Consider the following 22,165-nt stretch of genomic DNA (forward strand, 5'->3'; position numbering starts at 1 on the left):
TGTCGTCCTCAGTGAAGTAGATTTGGGTAAATACTGCTCTTTGAAACAGATTACCCAGGATTCAGTCAATGGAAATTGACCTGTAGTTTTCTAGGTTGGCTGGGTCAAGATTCTTCTTTTTGAGAACTGGGCAGATGTAGGATGTGTTTAGCTCTGATGGGAAGGATCACTGTTGTAAGGATTTATTTGGCAAGCATCTAGCTACTTCCCCAAATGAACTTTCTGAGGGTGGAGAGGTGCAGGGCCCAATGGCAATCCTGATGGCCTGCCTGCCTTGGCAAGGTTGTGGAAATATATTTTGGTAGTGCTGTCAGGGTGTTAAGAGTTAGTTGACCTTTTTTGTCGGCTGTTCATTTGTTTGGAAAAGGAGTGTTAGATGGCATTCTATTGAGGTGGTCCCCTAATTTTTCAATTTGTGTCGATGAACATTTATGTCAATTTTGTCACAGAAGCTTGAGAGTGTGGGAGTCTCTGAGTTGTAGTACTCTGGGTTGTTAAATTATGCCAGAACCATATGCTGTTCCTTCAGTGGGCAATCTGCATCCATTATGCATGTAGATTAGTGGTGCGCTAATGTAGTTATGATTGCAGCTTTGTGTGCTCGAGTAATATTTTGTCTTTTTCGTTTTGTGTTGCATGATGCAGGGTTTTGTTCCTATTTTCTTAATTTTGTCCTTGGTCAATGTAATCCTTTTCTTGAGGCTATATTTCTTCAACATGTTTAATGGTATCTGGTTCTCCAGGGCTGCGGATAGCCAGTAGTAGAAGGTAGATACATCCTGTAGTTGCTGTGGTTTATGGCGGGATGGGTGTTCAGTGCTACGAGGTTAAGTTCCTTCCATTGTCTGTGCATTCTGTTGCTGCTTTTGGTTGTCTTTGTGTTTGTTCTCTAGGCTGAAAGGTTTATCTTGAAGGCTATGTCACGATGGCCACTTCAGATTATTGAGGAGGCAATCAATCAGTAAACTTGTTGAGCGTGACTTGTCACCCTTCAGGGTATCCAGGTGGTAGGAGGGTCCAGAGTCTCAGTCAAAGAGTCAGGTTTTCAGCATCTTTCGGAATTCTTGTAGAGTAGGGGAGATCTTGAGGTGCAGGGGGAAGCCGTCCACAAGGGAGGTGGAGTGGAGGTGTATGGAATGTTTGCGAAATTTCAGGCAGTGGTTGACGTAGGCAGGTCCGGAGTCATGCAGGGCCTTGTAGGTGTAGGTGAGAAGCTTGAACTGGCATGTCTTGTGTACCAGGAGCCAGTGGAGTTTTCTGAGGTGGGGGCGGATAGGGGTGTGACGTGAGAAATCAAGGGAGAGTTTTGCTGTGGTGTTCTGGATGGCCTGCTGTCTTTGAATGAGGTGGGACTCGATTCCAGCGCAGAGGGCGTTTCTGTAGTCCAGTTGGCTGGTGATGAAGACCTGGGTGACAGTACGTCTTGCATTTTGGGAAAGCCACTTGAAGATCTTGTGTAGGATGCACAGGATGTAGAAGCAGGGTGAAGATACATCCTTAAATTGAACACTTCAGCCAGGATAGCTTGTGGTGTGGAGAGCATGGGACTCACCTCTGAGCATACCCATCCCACTCGGGGTGACAAATGCAAAAATAACAGTTGATGCACAGAATGTAGAACAATGTCATACGGTCATGAGCTTCCATCCACAAAGGAATGTAGAGGCTTTGATGAGTGGTGATTCTTCAGCAGCACCCTGAATGGTGTGGGTGGGGGGTGGCTCATAGAGCGGGGAGCTGTGAGAGGAAAAATAGAGAGGAGTGAAAACAAGGAGAGATGAGGAGAGAAAAAGATGATGGAGGAGGAGGATGGGAGCGGGTCTGCTTTGAACAGTTTTGCAAGGACTGCTTTTGGTTACCAGTCCGGCCATGTCTTCCATTGCTTATTAACTGTGTCTTTGCCTTCAACCGTCAACACTGCTTCAGGGAACTTAAAAACAAACTGATCAGTCGTATTTTGGACAATGTACTCAGCAGGAGAGAAGAACCTTTTAGAGCCTCAGAAAAGAATATTTCCATAGGCTAATCTGAAGCCTATGACTCCTGACTGTCTACTAAGTTTTATCAACCAGGGATAATTCTTCTCATACTGATCCAAGCAGGATGAATAGAAAGCTGACCCTTTCAGTTTATGTGCTGAATCATTCTTTTTTTTTTTTTAAACAAATTTTTATTAAATATAAACATTGACATTCGGCAAAGCAGTGTGCACATGGTGTGGATACAAATGGCGAGTACATTTAGACATCAGAGGTTGCTGGGATATATATCGAGCACCCGAGAGGGCTTCAAGGAGACAAAGGATCATCCTCCAAGGGGACCAAAGGGGCCGCACAAATATCTCCCTGGTAGTCATTCCACTCACACCATACAGCGAACCACTTCCAAGGACATTCCCATGTCACGTAGACCGTTTTCTCCCGGAACATACACCAATCTAAGTTCTTTTTCCAGGTGTCCAGAGTCGGTGAGATTCCCATCCCCCACATTTGTGCTATATCACGTATTTCTAACATTGCACCCACATGAGCCCAGAGCCTCTCCATACCAGTCAAATCAGCGGGATCCCAAACATTAAGGAGACATCTTTTAACCTCCGCTCTGGGCGAATGTCTTTGTGGAATACTTCCCACATGACCTTGTGTAGCCCCCACCAGTACTCCTGGATCTGTTCACACTCCCAAAATATGTTCAGGAAAGTGCCCACCTGACCACAGCGTCTTCTCCAATCCCAACCTCCCCATATGAACCAGCTGAGGCCCAGTGACGTATGTTCTATGCAATATTTTAAGTTGGACCAGTCATAGCCGAGCGGAAATCGCCATCTCTCGGGGCGAGGTCACCGCCTCTTGCCATTCCTCCTCGTCAATCTCAAGGCCATCTCTTTCCCAACACTCACGTAGACATTCAAGAGGGTCCGGGGTGTTGTTAATCTATTTTTTATACGTTAACGAAATTGATTTCTTTGGGAGGTATCCATTAAGCAATCTGTCTTCTAGCAGTGAAGACTCAGGAGGGGCAGTGCCCTTCAATAGGGTTGTAACAAGAGCATGACGGATCTGCAGATAACGGGAAAACTCCTAGCCAGAGAGCTCTAATTGTTGTTGGAGAGTGTCAAACGCAATCATATCACCCTTCATCCAGAGGTTGTCTATCCGGGAGATACCAATGAGATCCCATTTGTCAAATCCCTTTGAGGTACGCAGGTAGCCCAGCTGTTCCGAGTCCCACAGGGGAGCTGCCAATGTGAGATTGTCCCAACTTAAACTTTTGTTAGCCACGTGCCAAATCTGGATAGAGTGTTTGGTTGAACCAGTTAAGGGGAATTTTCCAGGGTTCGAATACAGGGCTCTATTGTAGTCCCCGCCAGGCAGCAGCCATCTATCCATGGTAAAACCTGGATCATCCGGTCTTCGGTAGATGCCCTGATTGATAGCGGCAAGGTGGGAAGCCCAATAATATTTCCTAATTTCGGGGAGACTTATGCCACCGTCATATCAGTTTAAGACCACTTTATTGAGTGCAATTCGGGGCCTCCCATCCCACAGCAACTCCCTCTGCAAGCCTTCATATTCCCTAAAGTATCTCGCAGGGACCAGATGGGTAATTTTGCAGGGCGTATAGAAAAATGGGCAGGGACTTCATTTTGAATAAAGCCGCTTGTTACAGAGATGAAAGATCCGTAGACCAGGTGATGTTGAATAAGATCTCTACTTTATTCTTAAGATCTCTTCATAGTTTCAGGACTTACAACACCGCTCTGCCCAGCAATGAGAGTGGGAGTGTCTTTCCACTGGCGATATCCCGCCTCAGCGTCTGCAAGGGTGGGAGCAGGTGTATCTCATACCGGAGCTTAGAGTCTGCAGTGACAAAGATCCCAAGATAGCGAAAGCCATCCCTCACTGTATGCATTGGGCAGTCCCTGGGTAGAGCAGGAGGATTGCTTCCGAGGATATATATATGAGATTCTTGCTCCAATTAATTGAGTAGCCAGAATATCTACCAAAGGCCGTAAAAATGTCTAGTACACATCTTAGAGACATTTTGGGGGAGGCGGGGTAGAAGAGTATATCATCTGCATAGAGCGAGATGCAGTCCTCCAAATCCGCCAACCACCGCAGTCCCCGAATCACCGGATCCCTACGAATCAAGGCCGCCAGTTGCTCCAGCGAGAGGGCAAATAGCAGGGGCGACAGCAGACACCCCTGGCAGGTACCACAACTCAGTTTGAATGTGTCTGATCGTTTTTGTTGACCACCACCTGAGCCAATGGCTCCGAGTAGAGGAGTCTAACCCATGCTGTGAAGACGGGCCCAAACCCCATTTTGCCAAGAACAGCGAGAAGGTATGGCCATTCAATGGTATCAAACGCCATGGAGGCATCTAAGGACACAATCACGGCCGCCTCTTTAATGGTGTCTACCCTCCCCAGCACTCCATGCACCCTTAGCAGATTTAGGGCCGTGTTTCGGTGGGGCATAAACCCCAACTGATCAGGGTGCATGATATTTATCACAGAGTCAACTGAGTGGCCAAAAGTTTGGCAAGGATTTTAGGTTCTGTGTTGAGCAGGGAGATAGATCTGTAGGAGGCGCATTTATTTCTAGGTTTACCCTCTTTATGTATTATGACCAGTGACGCAAGATGCTGGTCTGGCAGGAGTGACCTCACCCTCCTACTCTCTTCAAACATGGCTTGGAGGTGTGGGGCTATTTTATTGGCATGTAGTTTATAAAGTTCGATCAGCTGTCCATTGGGGCCTGGCACTTTCCCCGATCAGAGGTTCCTGATTGCCTAGGCTATTTCATCATTGGTGATGTCACTTTTTAAGAAACTTGTATCCTCTTCAGAGAGGGCAGGGATGCAGATATCTCGGAGGAGGTCCATGGAGTCCTCCTCGAAAAATGGCAAGCTTGTTTGATATATCGCGCTGTAGTGTGCGGCAAACTCACTAACAATTTTTAGGGGGTCTGTGACTGTTCCACCCGCCTCGTCCGCTAACTCTTGGACAAGCCTGTTGGCCCTTTCTTTCCTGACTGGCCAGGCCAGCAGCTTTCCAGCTTTGTCTCCCCATTCATACACTCTACCATCTCTCTCACACCCCCAAGTTCTAGCCCTGTCAGTGGCAATATCTTTATACTCGTCTCTCTTTAATTTCAAGAGGTGAAGTTTTCCTGGACTCATTTCTTCAACGAGACCTCTACGGTTTCAAGATCTTTTTGTTTTTCTTTCTTGACTCCTGCAATAAGTGAGAGAGCCTGCCCCCTGATTACCGATCTGAATGCATCCCACAATATTTGTGGGGATTTGCCCGAACCCTGATTTTCCTGAAAGTAGCAGTCCATGCTGAGCAAGAGATCTTTGCGTTCCAAAGGGTTGCGGAGGAACCAGGGGCTGATGGGCCCACCCGCGTGTCTCCCAGGACCAACCGAGCCCATACCGGGGAGTGATCAGAGATACCCAGTGCCAAGTGCCTTATCTCCTGAATGTGGGTGAGCAGAGACGTAGAGGTAAGGATGTAATCAATTCGGTAAAAGCTATGATGCGCCCCTGAGAAAACGGTATGCTGAATGCTGTTAGGATGAAACGCCCTCCATACATCCGAGAGGCCGAGGACCTCCAGGAAGACAGGAAGCCAGCAACACAAGTGGCCTATGTCATGGAGGGGGGGGGTGACAATCGAGGGATCCAGAGGCCACCACATTGAAATCTCCTCCCACCAGTAAAAGACCTTCAGGAAGCGAGATCAGTTGGGTACCCAGATCAGTGAACGTTTGGTTCTGTAACCCGGGCGGGACATAGACTGCCATTAAGGTAAGTGTGTTGCCCTCCCACTGCCATGTGATAGCGATGTAGATGCCCCACTCATCTGAGCGTGTAGACTGCATGGAGAAGGGGAAGGAGTTTTTGATCATGATGCCCACTCCCCTGGACCCAGAAGTGAAACCGGAATGGGCCACTAACCTATATCCCCATCTGTTTAGTGCTTGACAAGTGTTACAACCGGTTGTGACTCCTGAAGGATAACCACATCAGGGGAGTGGCGTTTGATGTACTGTAGGACTAAAGTGCGTTTCACCTTATCTCCGAGCCCATTAACGTTTCAGCTCAGTAGAGTAAAGCTCTTATCTCAGTGTGTGCCCATGACGATTTTCAGTTGTGATCGTGTCTTCCAGCGCCATTATAACTGTTGCTGCTGATTGAACTATAACACGTGAACACCCTCCCCAACCCCAAACCCGACCACACCCCTCCCTGCGCCCCTGCACTCTGGGCCGAAAACTACCCATGAGATCAACTTTGCAGAGTGCCTTTCGCCGAACTTAAGAACTAAGAGTAGCTAAATGTGGGGAAAGGCGCTCCATCCCTCCGCCCCAACACCATTTTCTCAAACAAACCAGATTTATTCCCCAAGTAGGACAGTCACCAGTGTATTTGAAAACAGGAAACGTGATACGACTCGACCAGTCAGTGTCCCCCAGGACGTCTGTTGCCGCAGACTGTTCCCTCTCGTTCAGCACTTGGCAAAGGGTGAAACAGGCATTGGAGCTTGTCAAGCCAAGAATTGTCTCATACTCAGAGTTACATATTGGTCAAGTGTCACCAGGCATTATGTTCCTTTGTGTCTCTCCATCCCTCTACCATTCCGTCACTGCCTCCGGGTGATCAAAAAAACAGGCCCTTCCACCTGCCTCAACCCGTAGCCGAGCCAGGAAGAGCATTGCATACTTCAGTCCTTTTATCTCTAAGTCTCTTCTTGACAGCAAGGAAGGATTGCCTATGTTTTTGTATGGCTTGAGTAAAGTCCAGGAAGAAAGAGATGACTGCATTTTCGTATTTGAGTGGTGGCACCACCCTAGCGCTCTGTAAGATCACGTCCCGGTCACGAAAATTAAGTAGTCTAGCCAATAAGGAACAGGGGGCGTCGGGTTTTGGACCCCCCCTGCCCCCCGCGGACTCTGTGGACCCGCTCCACCACAAATAATTTTGACAGGCCCTTCGGGCGTAAATGGTAGAGTATGAGGTCCTCAACGAACAGATCTGGTGCCAGGCCCCCAGCGGGCCCATCCCGGGAGAGGTGCACAGGAACAGTCACCTTTGGGCAAGTATATCAGTCCAATTTATTCGGCTGCGTCGGTTTTGAGACTCTCCCGCTCAACATTCTGCCCCACCTGGAGGGATCTCCCCGCTCACTCACTTGGGGACAGTCCGGATCTGTTGAAGTCCAGTCTTCACCACTCAGCTTTCACTATCCGCCAATGACACCACTCCGGGAGGACAGGCGAGGCACTCACCGCCCTCTGCACTCACTTCAGGGCTGGAGGACTTACTGCGATGCTGGCTCCAGGGGTCTGACCCCTCAGCAGTACACGTTGGTGGGGTATCCCGCCTGTCCTCCAATGGAATGGGTGCACCGCCATCACTAGGGCCCCTCGGGTGCCGAGTCCCACCCGCATGATGCAGGTCTCACCAGTCTCAGGCTGCGCAGGAATCCCTCCCCACTCTGGGGGTTCTGGGGCCCCACCAAGCTGGAGCCCAGACACTCGCTTGGGGGCAATCTGATCCTGTGGCACCCACTCATCACCACTTAGCAACCTCTGCCCGCTGGGGACATCACTCCGGCAGGATGGGCCGCGCCGCCAATGTGAGGCACTCGCTGACCCCCACTCTTTCCTCCAGGTCTGGCGGACTCACCACTGCACAGGCCCCATGGACCTCTCTACTTCGCTGCAGTTATCCCAGGATCAAGCCAACAGCCTCGAGGTTGTGTGGCGCTCTAGCCGCACGTTCACGCTCCCTTCTCTGGTCCGGCCGTCACGGCAGGTCCCGGGTTTACGCTCTGGGGAGGCCTCAGATAACGGAGGCTTTCCACTCGCTCCGCTCTGTCTCGGCGGGCTCGACTGCAGGCCCGGCCAAGACTGGAACACACCTGGCAGCTTTACCCGTACTCGGGGTGCAGATTTGTTAGTCGAATCTGTGGTTTTGGGCTGAGGGAATCGGAGCTACTCCTTTACCCGGCCATCTCGCTGCAGCGTGAACCCACTCCCCCTGCTAAATCATTCTTAAACCATAGGATTTTGAAAGCCTTAGCTGAACTGGGGTAGCACCCCATTCTGTGTGATTAGTAGGTCACAACTTCAAATATTCTGTACCTCACATGGCATCATCTTGAACGTATCAAAGTTTGCTTCGAGCTAATGGCAGCTAAAGTTAGTGCTCGCAGACCCACACCAAGCCTGAGGAAGATCACATTGTTTGTGCAAAGTTAGTATCTATGTCTGGATGAGGGTAGCCACAGGCTGAACGTAGATGTCAGTGGCCAGGCAATAAGAGAGGAGCCATAGGGTCTGAGCTGCAGGCTTTTGAGAGCTTTAAATGGAAGCTAGGTGATGCCACTTAGAAAACAGTTGGTGACGAAGGACTGACCCAAATAGAGCAACAAGTGGGATTTGCTGTGATATACATTTTTGTTTTCTCTTTGAAATAAATGCAAGCCTGTGTAGGTATTTAGACAGTACCTAGTGGAAGTCTCTTATAGCTTAGACCTTAGGAAAAAACTGAACAGCATTACCATAAAGGATACATCTTACTTACATCTGTATTCGTTCTCCTACTGTGGTGTGCAAGTGGTGTTAGCAAAGGCAATCAAGCCATTATAAAGCTATGGTAGAGTTATTTGCTAGAGAAAAGAGGTGCTTAACACTGAAAATCAAACAGTGTTGATAGTGATGAACATTTATTTTTTATCCTGTGTCTTTGTAATTCCACGTGAGTTAAATAGAGCCTTTTGGCAAAGACATACAATATGTAAATTATGATTTGTATTTATTATGCATTTAATGTGAGTGATTGTTGAGCGTGAAATTCTGTACTTCACACATGATTTGTGCTTTATTTTCCTACTAGATTACCAGAGATTGATGACTGTGGCAGAGACCATCACAGGGCTTATGTTTCCATTTCAGTGGCAGCATGTCTATGTTCCCATCCTCCCAGCATCTCTCCTTCATTTCCTTGATGCTCCTGTCCCTTACTTGATGGGTTTACACTCCAACGGACTCGATGATAGGTCCAAATTGGAACTGCCTCAAGAGGTGAGGAATGCTGTTACTGTGGTAAGTCCCTAACTGGGTTCTTGGAAAGGGCAAACAAATAGGGCCACATTATGAGTTGTCCGGATTTGTGTCATCAAGGGATACTGTTCCTTACACTAAAAAGTGGCCCTGTGGTTCCGGAACTGGTAATGCCAATATCTAAAAACACCATACCTGGTTTTACCAGGTGCAAACCAAGATCCGGTGAAACCAGTTTTGACTCCCAGGTGGTGCTGCAGCAGAAGCTGAGCCAGACCTTTGTCTGCTCACCTCCTTCAGCATGGAGAGAGCAGATAATTCCCTCCCCAAAATTGCCATGCCCTGTTGTGGCCCTCCTAACCCTTGCACTACAGTCCCGCTGACCTGCACCACTCAGCCGCTGCCATTTCCCACTGTATTAAAGCAGGCGTTAAACAGCAGTGGTAAATGGCACCTTAGTTGGACCTGGAGTCTGGAATGACATGCGGAAATAGGCCTGATATTCTCGAGTCCACACTTTATTCCCCCATTCTGGAGTCAATAACTAGTAATGCCCGTTATTTGAAGTGGGGATACTGGATGGAATTGGAGATTATCTCTGCACCAAATAAAGGGCTACTCATAATGAGGCCAGTTATTAGAATTTTTAAGGCCGGCTTAAAAAGCAACATGCAATGTATAACTGCTGTTATTTTACTGATTGTATATATTTCATACTTTCCAAGATTCTATGTGCAAAAATAAAAATCTCAGGTTTCAAAATTGCTCATTAGTACAATGTTGACATCAGAAAAAAGTACATCACATGAGCGTTGACCTGCTGATGAAGTCTCAGGAATGCCATCACATACATGTGACCCAGTGTCATTGAATGGATGATGCGAGGGTTGGTTGATTCCCCTTCTTCCTTGACTCATTTAATGCCCATTAGTATATGTGAAAGCTGACAAGATGCTCTTTAAAAGGGTTCCAGTTAAGAGGAAAAAAATACAAAGGTTAACAAAACTTCCTGGGTAAGCTTGTAAGTCTGGATTGAAGTTGTTGAAGATTGGCGCAAAAGAGATCAGCAAGGCAACAATCTTCTTCTGACATCAGGAAGGAGAAAAGAGCCATTCAACGGTCACATATGCACGATTTATTGGCTTTGTCAATGTTTTTTTTAGCCATATTGTACAGTAGTGGGACTGCTGTGTAGCATGGTTGAAATAAAAAAAGAAGACCACAGCTTAACACTTGAAACTTTTTTTACTTTCAACCATGCTGCACAGTTACAGATACAGTGAGTACTTGTGACGTGGGTGGGAGGTTGGTTGAATATTTTATATGTAACCTTGAGAGTCTCATGATTCCGGATCTACTGTTAAGTCCTCATTTTCCCCCAGTGTTTCACCCATACATCTTGGCTGTTTTTAGCAGCCAAAATCTCCGGGTGAAAGACCTCAAGTATGCAGTGTTCTTGTGGAAATCAAAATTCTGGTATCTTCTAATACTAGCCCCATTGAAATTATGAGACAGTTAATAAGTTGATTTGCAATGTATTTTGAATTTGGGCTTATTGCTAGCGTGAACAGAATAGATTGACTGATAAGAATAGATCCATTGAGAGGGAAATCATGGACTCAGTGATTCACTGGTACTATAGATGTCTGTGTATGGGTGACATAAAGACATTGTTTTAGACATGCAAATACATTTTTTTGAAGGGTGGGTTTGTGACCGCCCACACATTTTGGTTTGCCTCTTAACTGATCTATTTTCTACAAACAAAGATTTGCATTACCTAAGTGTTTTTATTTGCTATTTCCTTTTGTTAATATTCATAATTGCAACTGTCTCAAACATTCAGTCATTAATTTGTACATACTAAGCCATGTTTCTTTTGTTTACAGGCAAATTTATGTTTTGTAGACATTGACAACCATTTTATTGAGTTACCTGAAGATTTACCTCAATTCCCAAACAAACTTGAATTTGTTCAGGAAATATCAGAGATCCTAATGGCTTCTGGAATACCTCCAGAGGGAAATCTGCATTGTAGTGAAAGTGCTTCCGAACTGAAAAGTCTCAGGACATGTGATATTGTTTCTGACAAAAAAAATGGTAACATAGCAGGGTCACCATTAAATTCGTATGAACTGCTAAAAGAAAATGAAACAATAGCACGCCTTCAAGCTCTTGTGAAAAGAACAGGTGTAAGTTTGGAAAAGGTAAGCAGTTTTAAGTTTTACTACCTCTGACCTTTCTAAATCTTTGTCGTATTCTACTGTCACTACGCAATTGCATAACCTCATTACTATACTTGAATTGTGTTGAAATGTCAAGCTTTCAACTAAAAGCGCATCTTCACTTTCTTTCTTTAATCATTCTCATTATATGAGCTGCTGTATGTAGCTGATACTGTCAATATTTTACTGCTGCTTAAGCTGTAGTCATAACCATATATTTATATGTGCTAGGGAAATATGTCAGGTCTCTTTGTTATATATAGTGCCATTCTTCACAGGTTTGTTGGCTGATGATTTCTGAGGGTCATTACCAATTACTTAAAACTATGATTTCACGCTCACCTTTCTGCTATAACAAATCCGTATTCCATAATCCCTTGCAGCTTGAGGCACTGTGATACTGTTTAACTCTTTTGATATGTTCCAAGGCTTGGTCCTAACTCTCAGAATCGCCAACAGATCAATCAGCGGGCTGCCAGATTGTCTAACCTCAATACTCTGCAGCAAGCTGCATGAGCATGTTTAGAGCCAAGACTATGTATTTTACAGGAAAAACAATTTCTGCTAGAGACTTCAACCTGCAGATTCCTCACCTTTTAAATATTCCCCAGGCGTCAGACTGGATCTGAAAACCTTTTTCATAGTACCTCTGTACGCCAAAAGGTGGTGCTGTGTGGCTCTGCACTGTCACTGTTCTGCTCCGGAAGTGACGTATGGGACCTATAAAGGCACCACTCCCATGTACTGACCTTAGTTCCTTTCTTTCTGTGCCTCTAGACACAGATTCTCTCATCTCTCAGAGACTGCTTTTTGTCAGATATTTTCTTTCAAATTTTCAACAGTGTGCAAGGGATTTCACCCTCTAAAACGACTTAGGATATTTGCAAACAGATGTCCGTGACAGATCCCCACCAGGTGTGCCTATGGTGACTGAGGCCTAGCCACGACTCCAAGACCTGCAGTGTAGTTGCATTGATGAACCTGAAGGTCATCAGGGTACGCAAGGCAAAACTGTATGTCACCAAGCACAAGAAGACGCAGCGTCGGGACCACTCAAGGTACTGCTCCAAGTGGAAAGCTCGTTCCCAGTCCAGCTCCCATTCCCAGAGTCAACACAGCGACTCTTGAGACTGGTCTTCATTGTGCTACAAATCCAAAGGTGAACTCAATAAACTTGAGAATTTGAAGCAAAGTTCTGTGCCTTCATGCTGTTCCCACTCTCCTGATGAAGTGTGTGGGTGGCGCCAAATGTTTGCTCTGGCGCCCGAAGTCAGCCAACTTTGGAGTCTAATTCACAGCTTGTTCCTGTACAACCCGAGTTTCTGGGGCCTTCAGCCTCCGCGCGCCAAATCAAAGAGTTTCTCATAGCTATTCGCCAATTCTTCGGATCTCTATCGACACCCTTTGGTGCCCCTTCGGGCCTGACGGAGCTGAGAGGCCTGCCACCTGGATTATCATCGGCAGGTTCACCTTCAGAGCAAGCTGGACCCTCAGAGTCGCTTCCACCCCAGGGGCGGTTCCTGCTTTATGGCATTGACCCACTGATATTTTGCCCCCCAGTCCCCTCTATTACTTGTGAATGTACACTACATAGTATTGACAGTAAGTACATACTTCTAAGAATTTAATTCAGCAGTTTTATTCCAATTTATGTCAGTCAGCCTTCAGATGCGGGTGCAGCGGCAGTTCTGTAGGTGATGGGACTTCAATGTGATAGACACACATGGGTAGCAATGCGCGAACTAGGCCACAAAGTGTGCATGTCAGGTTGAACGGTTGCCTCTCTGGCCAGCCTGACATGCGCACTAGTGGCCTCTCTCCACTTGCACATTAGTGAGTGGGGGTTGATCAAAGCCGCAGCAGCTGTTTCCTAATGAGCGGTGAGTTTGCCTGCCCAAGCCAATCCTAGCGCTGTTCTCATGCTGTGTAACAGCAAGGGAGCAGGGAGCAGCGTTTGGACTGGCTGAGAGACGCTGCTAGGCTGTCACAGTGCTCTGCGAGGGAAGAGTAAAGCAGACTGTCTCACAGCGGGTGAAGAGTGCAGGTCTGTCTCTAGGTGCTTTAAAGGTGACAAGGAAGTTATATTGCTGGACTGCAAGCTGTCACCTGTCGTGATTCTGCAGGGCGACAGCGGAGGCAGTCACCACTTCTAACACACTTGGAAGGGGAGTGCGGGTGACAAGAGCTGATCCCGTTTTGCGTCTTCAGATATTCCTGCAGCTTTGACCAATACCTGGTGCCACGGAAACATCACCTGCTCAAAGCTGTACAAAGGTGAAGCCGTGCATTATAGAAGAGTCAGTCGCGTGCATGGCACAGACAGCCCCTATTCAGGAAATCTTTTTAGGATGGAGACAGCTTCAATGCTCAAGGCTGGAAGCCTTGAGAGTGACTAGCTCCCTCACTGGCCTGTATCCTCTCTGCCCTCTGCAGCCCGTGCTCACTCCGCTCCTGTATTCCACTGGAATCCTGCATCTCCCTGTGCTCCGCATACAGACTGAATCCTGAAGGATTTCTGCTCCATTCATCCTGCAGGATTACTTCAGCTCCTTATGCCCTGCATACGTGCTACATCATGAAGTACTTTTGCTACCTGCACCAGCCTGCACCCTGCAGGAATCCTGCTGCACCCTTCACATAACCAGCACCTTGTAAGACTTCAGAGGGCCCCTTGCATACAGCATGCACCTGCAGGGCTCCTGCAGCTCGCTGCACGGAGCCACCTTCCTGTAAGACCCCTTGCATACAGCATGCACCTGCAGGGCTCCTGCAGCTCGCTGCATGGAGCCACCTTCCTGTAAGACCCCTCGCATACAGCATGCACCTGCAGGGCTCCTGCAGCTCGCTGCACGGAGCCACCTTCCTGTAAGACCCCTCGCATACAGCATGCACCTGCAGGGCTCCTGCAGCTCGCTGCACGGAGCCACCATCCTATAAGACCCCTTGCGTACAGCCTGCGTCCTGCAGGGCTCCTGGTGTTTCCTGCACCCAACACACAGTCTGCATCCTGCATAGCCCCTAAATCTCCCTGCCTCTGGCACAGTCTGCGATGTGAGAGGCGATTGCTGCTCCCTGGAACACAGCAGGCCGAATGAGAGCAACTCTGCATGCTACAGCACGCTTCGTTTTAGGTCTCAGTCGATTTGATCACGTTTCCCCGGCCCTGCTAAGCCGCCACTGGCTCCCTATTGAAGAGCTGGCCCAATTCAGAATTGCTTGCATTACGCACAGAGCGCTGCTCTCCGCCTCACCCTCCTTCCTTAACTAGAAGCTGAAATTCCCGTCCAGAGAAAATAGGAGTTCCATAAATGCCCAATCCATGCTACTTGAACCTCTCGCCTTCAGTCGAGAATGATACATACACCAGTCTTTCTCTGGAAGTGCTGCTTGAATCTGGAACTCTTTGTTTTCCTCCCTTCGTCTAAGAGGACCACAAGCTCTTCCTTTTTGACAGACATCTTGGTTAATTCACATTCAACCAGACTTATGTACTCGCTCCACAGCGATCTGACCTGCTTTGTTAGTTGACCCCACCAACTAAATTGATGCTGTAAATGTGTATTCCCTCTGCCCAATTGCTGTAGCTGTTTCTTGTGGTTACCCCAGGACACACATACACTGAAGTAATCGTTAACCCTTATATTCTGCTTGTTGAAAAGCACTCTGATGCCCTTGGGCCATGTCCGCACTATATAAAATTGCAAATAAATAAATACATAATCCTGGCCATAATGCATTTGCTGCAGAGATCTGTGTGTGGCCTGCAGGCTGCAGTTTGAAATACCAATAACAAGCATTTTATTAATTTGTCTGATACAGAACTTTGGGTGCAACCTGCAGGTCATTAGTTCCAATTCCAGTAAGTTAGCTCACTGTGTGTTAATGTGTTTCCTTTATAGATAAGTGCCAGCCTGTAGGAAGCAATCACAAGATAGCTCAGTGAGTTGATGACAAATCTGCCTGGCACAGAATTATATCTTTAATTTAAACATTTCTGGTTCTGACCACAGTTTAGAGGGTTAACATTTCCGCTGTAGACATTTATATAACCTGAGGGTTATTCCCACAGTATTTTGGTGTGTTAATGTCCCTACTGCCTATTATAAAATACAGGTGAAAGGTTTCACTCCAAAGTTAGTAAGCTCGGTGTTGGAAGGGTTTTAATAAACAAAAGTCAGTTCAGTTCAGTTTCTGTAGTTTGGTATTGTAGTGAGTGTTAATATCGATAATGAGGCATACAGTTTCCTTTCAGGAACGCCATTGTATGTATGTACATGGTATTTCTATAACACAAAAGTCAAAAGAGTCAAAAGGCAACAGAGTGCTGTGCAGGCTGAAAGACAACGACTAACGGGAGAGGTAGCTGGGTTGTGGTTGGTTAATGCATTGTGATGTAGTGTTCTTTAGAGATGAGTCTTCAATTCTTTCCTGAACTGGATCATCCTTGGGGCGGTCCTGATGGAAAGAAGGATGCTGTCCCAGATCCTGGTGCATAGATGGGGAAGGTCTGCTGCTTTGTATTTTCTTGTTTACCTTTCTTAGTCTGCAGTCTGAGGTGTCCTGGGTGTGCCTAGAAGCACCTCAGATAGTGATATTGTCTGTAGGATAAGTGGGAGTGTTGGTTGTGCTGGCTCTTGACTGGTGGATGGAAAAAGAAAGGACCTTAAATTGCATTTCTCAGTATGTCTGCCCATCCCGTCTACACACAGAGGCTCAGACTGCAAGACACCCTCCGACAGATAGAGACAGACTGCGAAACACAATGGGACAGTCTTACCATGGAGAAAGACTGTGATACACTCTGACACACATAGAACTAGACCGTGAAAAGACATTCTGACACTCTCATGACAGCGACGCCTCGTCAGGGGTGGTAAGTGCTTATAATTGCAATGGCAGGTATTCATGTACCGGACCCAGAATCCCGGCAGGACCCAGCAATTCTTCACATCTGTGAATTGGTGGAGTATGCAGACAGACACCTAGTCACAGCAGGGGCTCTAGAATACACATGTGACATTTCATGGACATGAGGATACAGGCACATTATACACATTATAACGAGTACTTGGTAATGACGCTAGGCAATATCTGTATTTCAAAAGAGCACTGTTACCAGTACAAATTATCCCCTTATAATTAGTCGAAAACAACACTGTTGTTAATAGTGAATACAAGTATGTTGTAATGCAAACAGGCAAACGTTTTGTATATAATTGTCATTGTTGATTGTTATGGGTAAGCGATTTACAACGGAGTCAGTTGTCAGACAGTTGTAAGCAGCTTTCAAGAAACCTGCAGCTTGTTATTAATTTAATATCTGCCCCTGTTTCAATTAATTATTTAATTTAAAAGAGTAAATTAGGCGGGAACAGCTGCCAGAACAGAACTTTGAAGCAGGCGGTGTTGTATATTCACTGCAAACATACCTTTTTAAAAACAAATGTACACGTACACATGCAGCCATCACTACACCGGCACAAAAACGTGCTTGTGTGCAAACGTACACCTTGTTAGTTCAAAAGCACATTTCTGCGGATGTCCCACAAATGCCGGTCCACTGCACTGCACAAATGGTAATGCTCGGTGTCTGGAAGTTGCTCTTTATCTCTGAGGGTGCTTCTGATGCATTCATTCCGGTGGCAAGGTTGCAGCACTGTCACAGGCTCGGCTCCATTATATCCAGGCCTGACTTTCCCGCTCCACTTCCTTCTGAAGGTAAGACAATGTCCTCTATCAAGGAGACTCAAATTACAGCTGAGCTTTTCCATTGCTCCTAGCGCAGGTGAGTCTTTAAGGAACCTATAAACAAGGTCTTTTGTGTTCATGATCAGAACGCGTGCAGTGATTCTCATACGGACTGCAAGCAGCATCTCTGACCCTAAGGACAGCAGAATCTAAATGAATCTATGTACAAAGTTAAGATCCATGGAGGTAATTCCAGTTGATCTCTTCAAAGTTCCAAATGGTTTTAACTGGATCCAGTTGTGGCACGTGACGTTTGAATAGTGAACTAAAATGTCCTCTGAAAAAAAACAGAATTTCAATCCGACAGGTTAAGGAAACATCCTCCCTGCAGCCAGTAAGCACCTACTGCTCATTCCAAGACGCAAGTAGATTCCTCCTAATAGCAGTTTATTACTTGGCCCATTGCATGTCATCAGCATGGTCCAGGTGAAAACATTTTTAAATGGTCAACTGAAACATGCCAGGACAGGAAACCATATTAGCCCTGGCCACATTGTTTAAACATTTCCCAAATTTGCTTGAAAATGCACCATATAACCACTCTTTTTTTCAAACTTTTCTCGGGGAGAACCCTTTAGAACCCCCCTTATGACAGTCAGGCTCGCTTGCCACAGGGCACTCATGCAGAACTTTTACACCGCACCACTTTCAAATGTCACCAGCCACCACTGTTCCACCCTCGACTTCAGTACCAATGCCGCCCTCAGTGCCCATACCCAATTAAGGCCTGGGGACATTGACGCCGGGTGGCCCTGATTGCCATTTCTGACACTGGTCCGAATTTGACTGACGCCCCAACTGAATCCAATTGAGGTTTCTGCACTCGCCTTTCCACAAGGCAGCCAACTACCTGTACATCCTCTTTTTGGGATGGGGACTTGCAAAATGCTAGTGGCTGGACACCTCCCTGGAGTCAGCTCTTTTCAACCCCTCCTTGTCCAGACACGGACGAATCTGCATCTCATGCCATGGTTATGCATAGGGCAACTGAAGTCATTGACCTTCATTTCCCGACTACGGGGGTGAAGTCCAACACTCTGATAGGCATCCTGAAGCCTGGACAGACTACTTCTCAGTCTCTCTTACCTTTAAATAAAGTCTTGAGAGATACCTTATTATGCGCTTGGGCTAAACCTTTTTCCGGCCTTCCAGTTAACTGGCAAATTGCCAGATGCCATCGCTCTGCTCCTGGTGCCCTCTGACCCGAACTTCTTGTTGCAGCACCCTTCTTCCTAGAGCTTCGTAGTGCAGGCCTCCCCAGTGGTCCAGCTCCAACAATTCTTCCTACCAGTCCCCCTAATAGGGAATTGAAGCGAGTGGAAGAATTCAGTAAACACCACTCCTTATATTCCAGTTTTGCTCTACAGTCCATTACAGCTTTCTGCTTGCTAGGCCACTAAACTCATGCCCTCTGAGACTTGGTAGCACAAGTCCCACCAGGTGTTCCTTAGGATATTCACCCTGTTCTGTACCAGGCCATTCAGAATGGTTGTGATGTGGCCAAGTTCACAATTCGTTGTGGCTTGGACACCACCGACTCAGTCAACGGGCTTTAGGCACCAGAGTTGCCATTTGTTTCCATGCTTGGCTACGTTCAGCTGGCATCTGAAAGAGACTATTTGTTATAGATTCCTTACCTTATTACCCCCAGGCATCAGACTGGATCCGCAGAATTTTTTCTCAGCAGTACCCCTGGTAGTCGATAGGTGGCGTTGGTCGACTTCACGTTCGTCATCGGTGTCATGGTCGCCCGGATGATGTCGCGGTGCCTACTTAGACGCCACCCTGATCGCTGACGTCAGTTCTTTCTTTTTCCGCGCCAGCCTAGCGCAGATCCAGAGAGAGCTTCCCCCTTAGTCATTTTCTGACTAAACTTTTTCTGACTTTTGTTGACCTCTTTTTGAGTCTATCGACTCCTGGTGCACGAGGGATGCCCATCGTGAGACCGGCTTCAAGCCTAGCGACTCCTTTCACAAGCTGATGTCCGTGACGGATACTCACCTTGTGTGCCTATGGTGCCTGGTGCGTGACTACGACCCAAAGTCGTGCTCCGACTGTCGGGCCATGAATCCAAAGTCTTTGCGGGAGTTGTCGCGAAAGCTTTTGGAGGCCCAACAGTTGGCTCTGCATCGCTCCCGGTCTCCCTCGAGGGGAAGGTCTTGAGTAAAGTTCGCGGAGTCACCACACCTCGTCCAAGTCTTTGTACTCTTCGGGTAAGTCAAAGCACAGGAAGAAGATGAAGAAGCACTGTTGCTCTTCGCCTCCTCCCCGTCAGTCAGCTGGTGTGAGGCGGGACCTGGAACATTGTCGCTCTGAAGGCTCTGTGTCCGGTGCCTGATTCAGACATGACTCCACCCCTCCCTGCTTTTCCGGGAGCGGGAGCGCCCCCTGTCCAGCTTCGTATGTTCTACGAAGCACTCCACACTTATTGTGTGCATCATGATTGCTGTTATATGTTTGATAGCTGCTTTAGACATAGGTTTTCAATACCACCTTCTCTTACCTTGCTGCTGTTCAGCTTTCCCCGACGGGTAATGCTGTGTTAATGGGAAATGTTGTTATTGCTTTTTATTGTAACTGTATCTTATGCTGCACCAAATTTTCTATTTTATCTATTGTATTGTTTTATTCCATGTCGAAGAATGCATATTTAACTGTATTTGCTTTTTTTTATGGTAATGCATGGCCAAATAAAGATTTCTTAAAGTAAAGTAATGAGTGATAGATCATGCAGTGAATACTATGGCTTCTATGTATTACCTATGTAGAAGCATTCTTTTCTTACTTAGTTGTACGGTTCGCCAGTATTGGCTCTTGGACCCGGCATTTAGAATTAGCAAAGACTCGTTTTGTTAGATCAACAGAGGCTTTGTTTAGGGATGTCAACAAAGTTGGCAACAAACCAATTAGAGAGATGTTACATCTCTTTCGAAGTAAATGTATTCCCTCAACTGTATATGGTGCAATTCTCTGGGGGGCGAGGGAACAATATATTCTGCAAACACAACATAATTTTGAGCCAGACTCCTAGCAGTACCCTGCTCACCCTTGATTTTTATTACCCACAGGGAACTAGATGTAATGTATGTGGGGGATAAAATTGATTTGTCTGTATTTACTGGATGGCATACCAATTGGGTCAAACCTGGTCTGAAGTTTACTAGAGATGTAATAAATGACTGTTAGGCCCTGGATCACTATAAAAAAATCCCTTGGTTAATTTATGTAAATAGACTTTTAAAGGAACTCGACGCAGATTTGCAGATTAAGAATCCAGCAAACATCTTACCGTTTGGCAAGAAAGAACTAAAAACTACCTTTATTTGTAAACGCACAGGCAAGAGAGAATTTAAAGAAACACAGAAAACCTCAGTTGCCTATTACCTGGAAGGGCCGTTACAAAGCGGATTGCATGGTTACCTAGTCATGCTTAAAGATACACAGAAAAGATTTTATCTTACCAAGTTTCGTTTGGGTATTGCATCCCATTTGATAGCAATCCCTTAAAGAGATGCTTGGTCGTATAAACTCCCTAGATGTTCTTGTGATGGAATGTCAGCCCAAACCTCATTGCACTTTATACTATTCTGTGGTTTTTAAAATGCATCAGGAAGCCTAGGATTTGTTACGTAGTCTCGAGACTGATTATATTTGTCATGTTGTCAGTCTTTTTATTTTATCTGGTGGGTGCCTCTCAGACCATAGATTCTCAGATTTTTCAAACCTGGAGGTCACCTACTCATCCCTCCAAGTCTATTCAATTAATGACCATGAATTACTTTATACTATTTTTTACTCATTAATCTATTGTTTTTCCATCTCAAGATTCACAAAATGCAACTAGTGAAATTGGTATCAAAATGTCTTTGTATTTCATATACATTCACTAGATCTCATATGAATTTACTATGCTTGAACCAGGCATTAAATGGAAGCACAGCCATCAATTAACATAGGTGAAAACAACTAATATGACCCACACATGAAAAAACTGATTGACTCGTGCTAGACAAAACACATTATAAACAATACGAACATACTACTAATAAATCAGACAAGGTGTACATAAATTCGATAAACAAATGAGGGTTTAATAAGTCCTACTCTACTCTATTGTATCGGGATCTTTCTCCTTTGTCTCCTCAATACTGATTCAATTGGGGGTCACTCTTTTTATGAGCAGTGCTGTACAAATTAGGAAGACCCCTATCATGTATGAAAATCTGGTATATGAATATGATTAATTACGCGATTAACATTGGCAATACCCTCTCTGTTAGATTTTATAACAACTTATATTATTTTTAAAATGTGTGTTATATTTGCTTACATTGTGGCTTTTTATTATAAATTCAAGGTTTGATGTATATATTTATGTGTGCTTGTATGATTTTTATAATCAAATAAAGCTGGCTTTGACTTGTGTTATCTATGTAGGCAACCCTATGTGATGCACTCCGGTGATCACTGGTGGTAATCCTGCACTGGGTGGCCACTAACCCTGGGCGTAGTTCACGTAGTAGCACTACGCGAAGCTACGCGAAGTGCACTTCGCACTACGCGAACTTCACGTAGCACTATGCAAGCTGCGTGGTAGCTTGTTCGCACTGTGCAAGATGCGTTTTCAATGATTGCACAGTGTGGACAAGCATCCGGCACTGTGCAAGCATTGAAAACGGCATCTTGCACAGTGCGAGCTGTAGTTTTCTGCTGCTCGAGTAGATTATTACTCGAGCGGCAGCTTTCTCAACACGAACAGGTAGTTTCTCATTGAGAGCGGTCGCGAGCATGCGCAACCACTCACAATGAGAAACCTGACCTCCTCGCGTTGAGAATCTCGCCGGGATGTCATTTTGCACGCTCGCGGTCGCGAACATGACGTTCAGGACCGCGAACAAGCAAAAAATGACCGCTGCACTACGCTACGCTGCACTACGCATGTTCGCACTGTGCTACGTGCAGCTCGCGTAGTGTGAAGTTGCGAAAACTTCGCAAACTCCGCGAGTGTAGCGTAGTGCTTCGCCCAGGGTTAGTGGCCACTAATGTAATCTAGTTTGATGTGGTCCCTTTATAATAATAATAATCTTACTAGCTCATGATTGTCAATAACCATAAGTA

General features: G+C 46.1%; 1 protein-coding gene across 4 annotated transcripts in view; it reads left to right on the top strand.

Moving 5' to 3' along the window:
• DENND5A (DENN domain containing 5A) overlaps nt 1-22,165 on the top strand; it is a 349,938-nt gene that overhangs the window by 69,763 nt on the left and 258,010 nt on the right. For 2 of the 4 annotated variants that reach the window (XM_078680968.1, XM_078680970.1), the window contains 2 exons: nt 8,908-9,095; nt 10,964-11,281. In XM_078680968.1, coding sequence (XP_078537094.1) covers nt 8,908-9,095; nt 10,964-11,281 — 506 coding nt within the window. Of the gene's footprint in view, nt 1-8,907; nt 9,117-10,963; nt 11,282-22,165 lie in introns of all 4 variants that reach the window. The other 2 variants (XM_078680967.1, XM_078680969.1) reach the window with 1 other exon arrangement.

The sequence above is a fragment of the Lissotriton helveticus genome, chromosome 3_1 (genome assembly GCF_964261635.1).
Source record: "Lissotriton helveticus chromosome 3_1, aLisHel1.1, whole genome shotgun sequence".
Classification (NCBI taxonomy): Eukaryota; Metazoa; Chordata; class Amphibia; order Caudata; family Salamandridae; genus Lissotriton; species Lissotriton helveticus.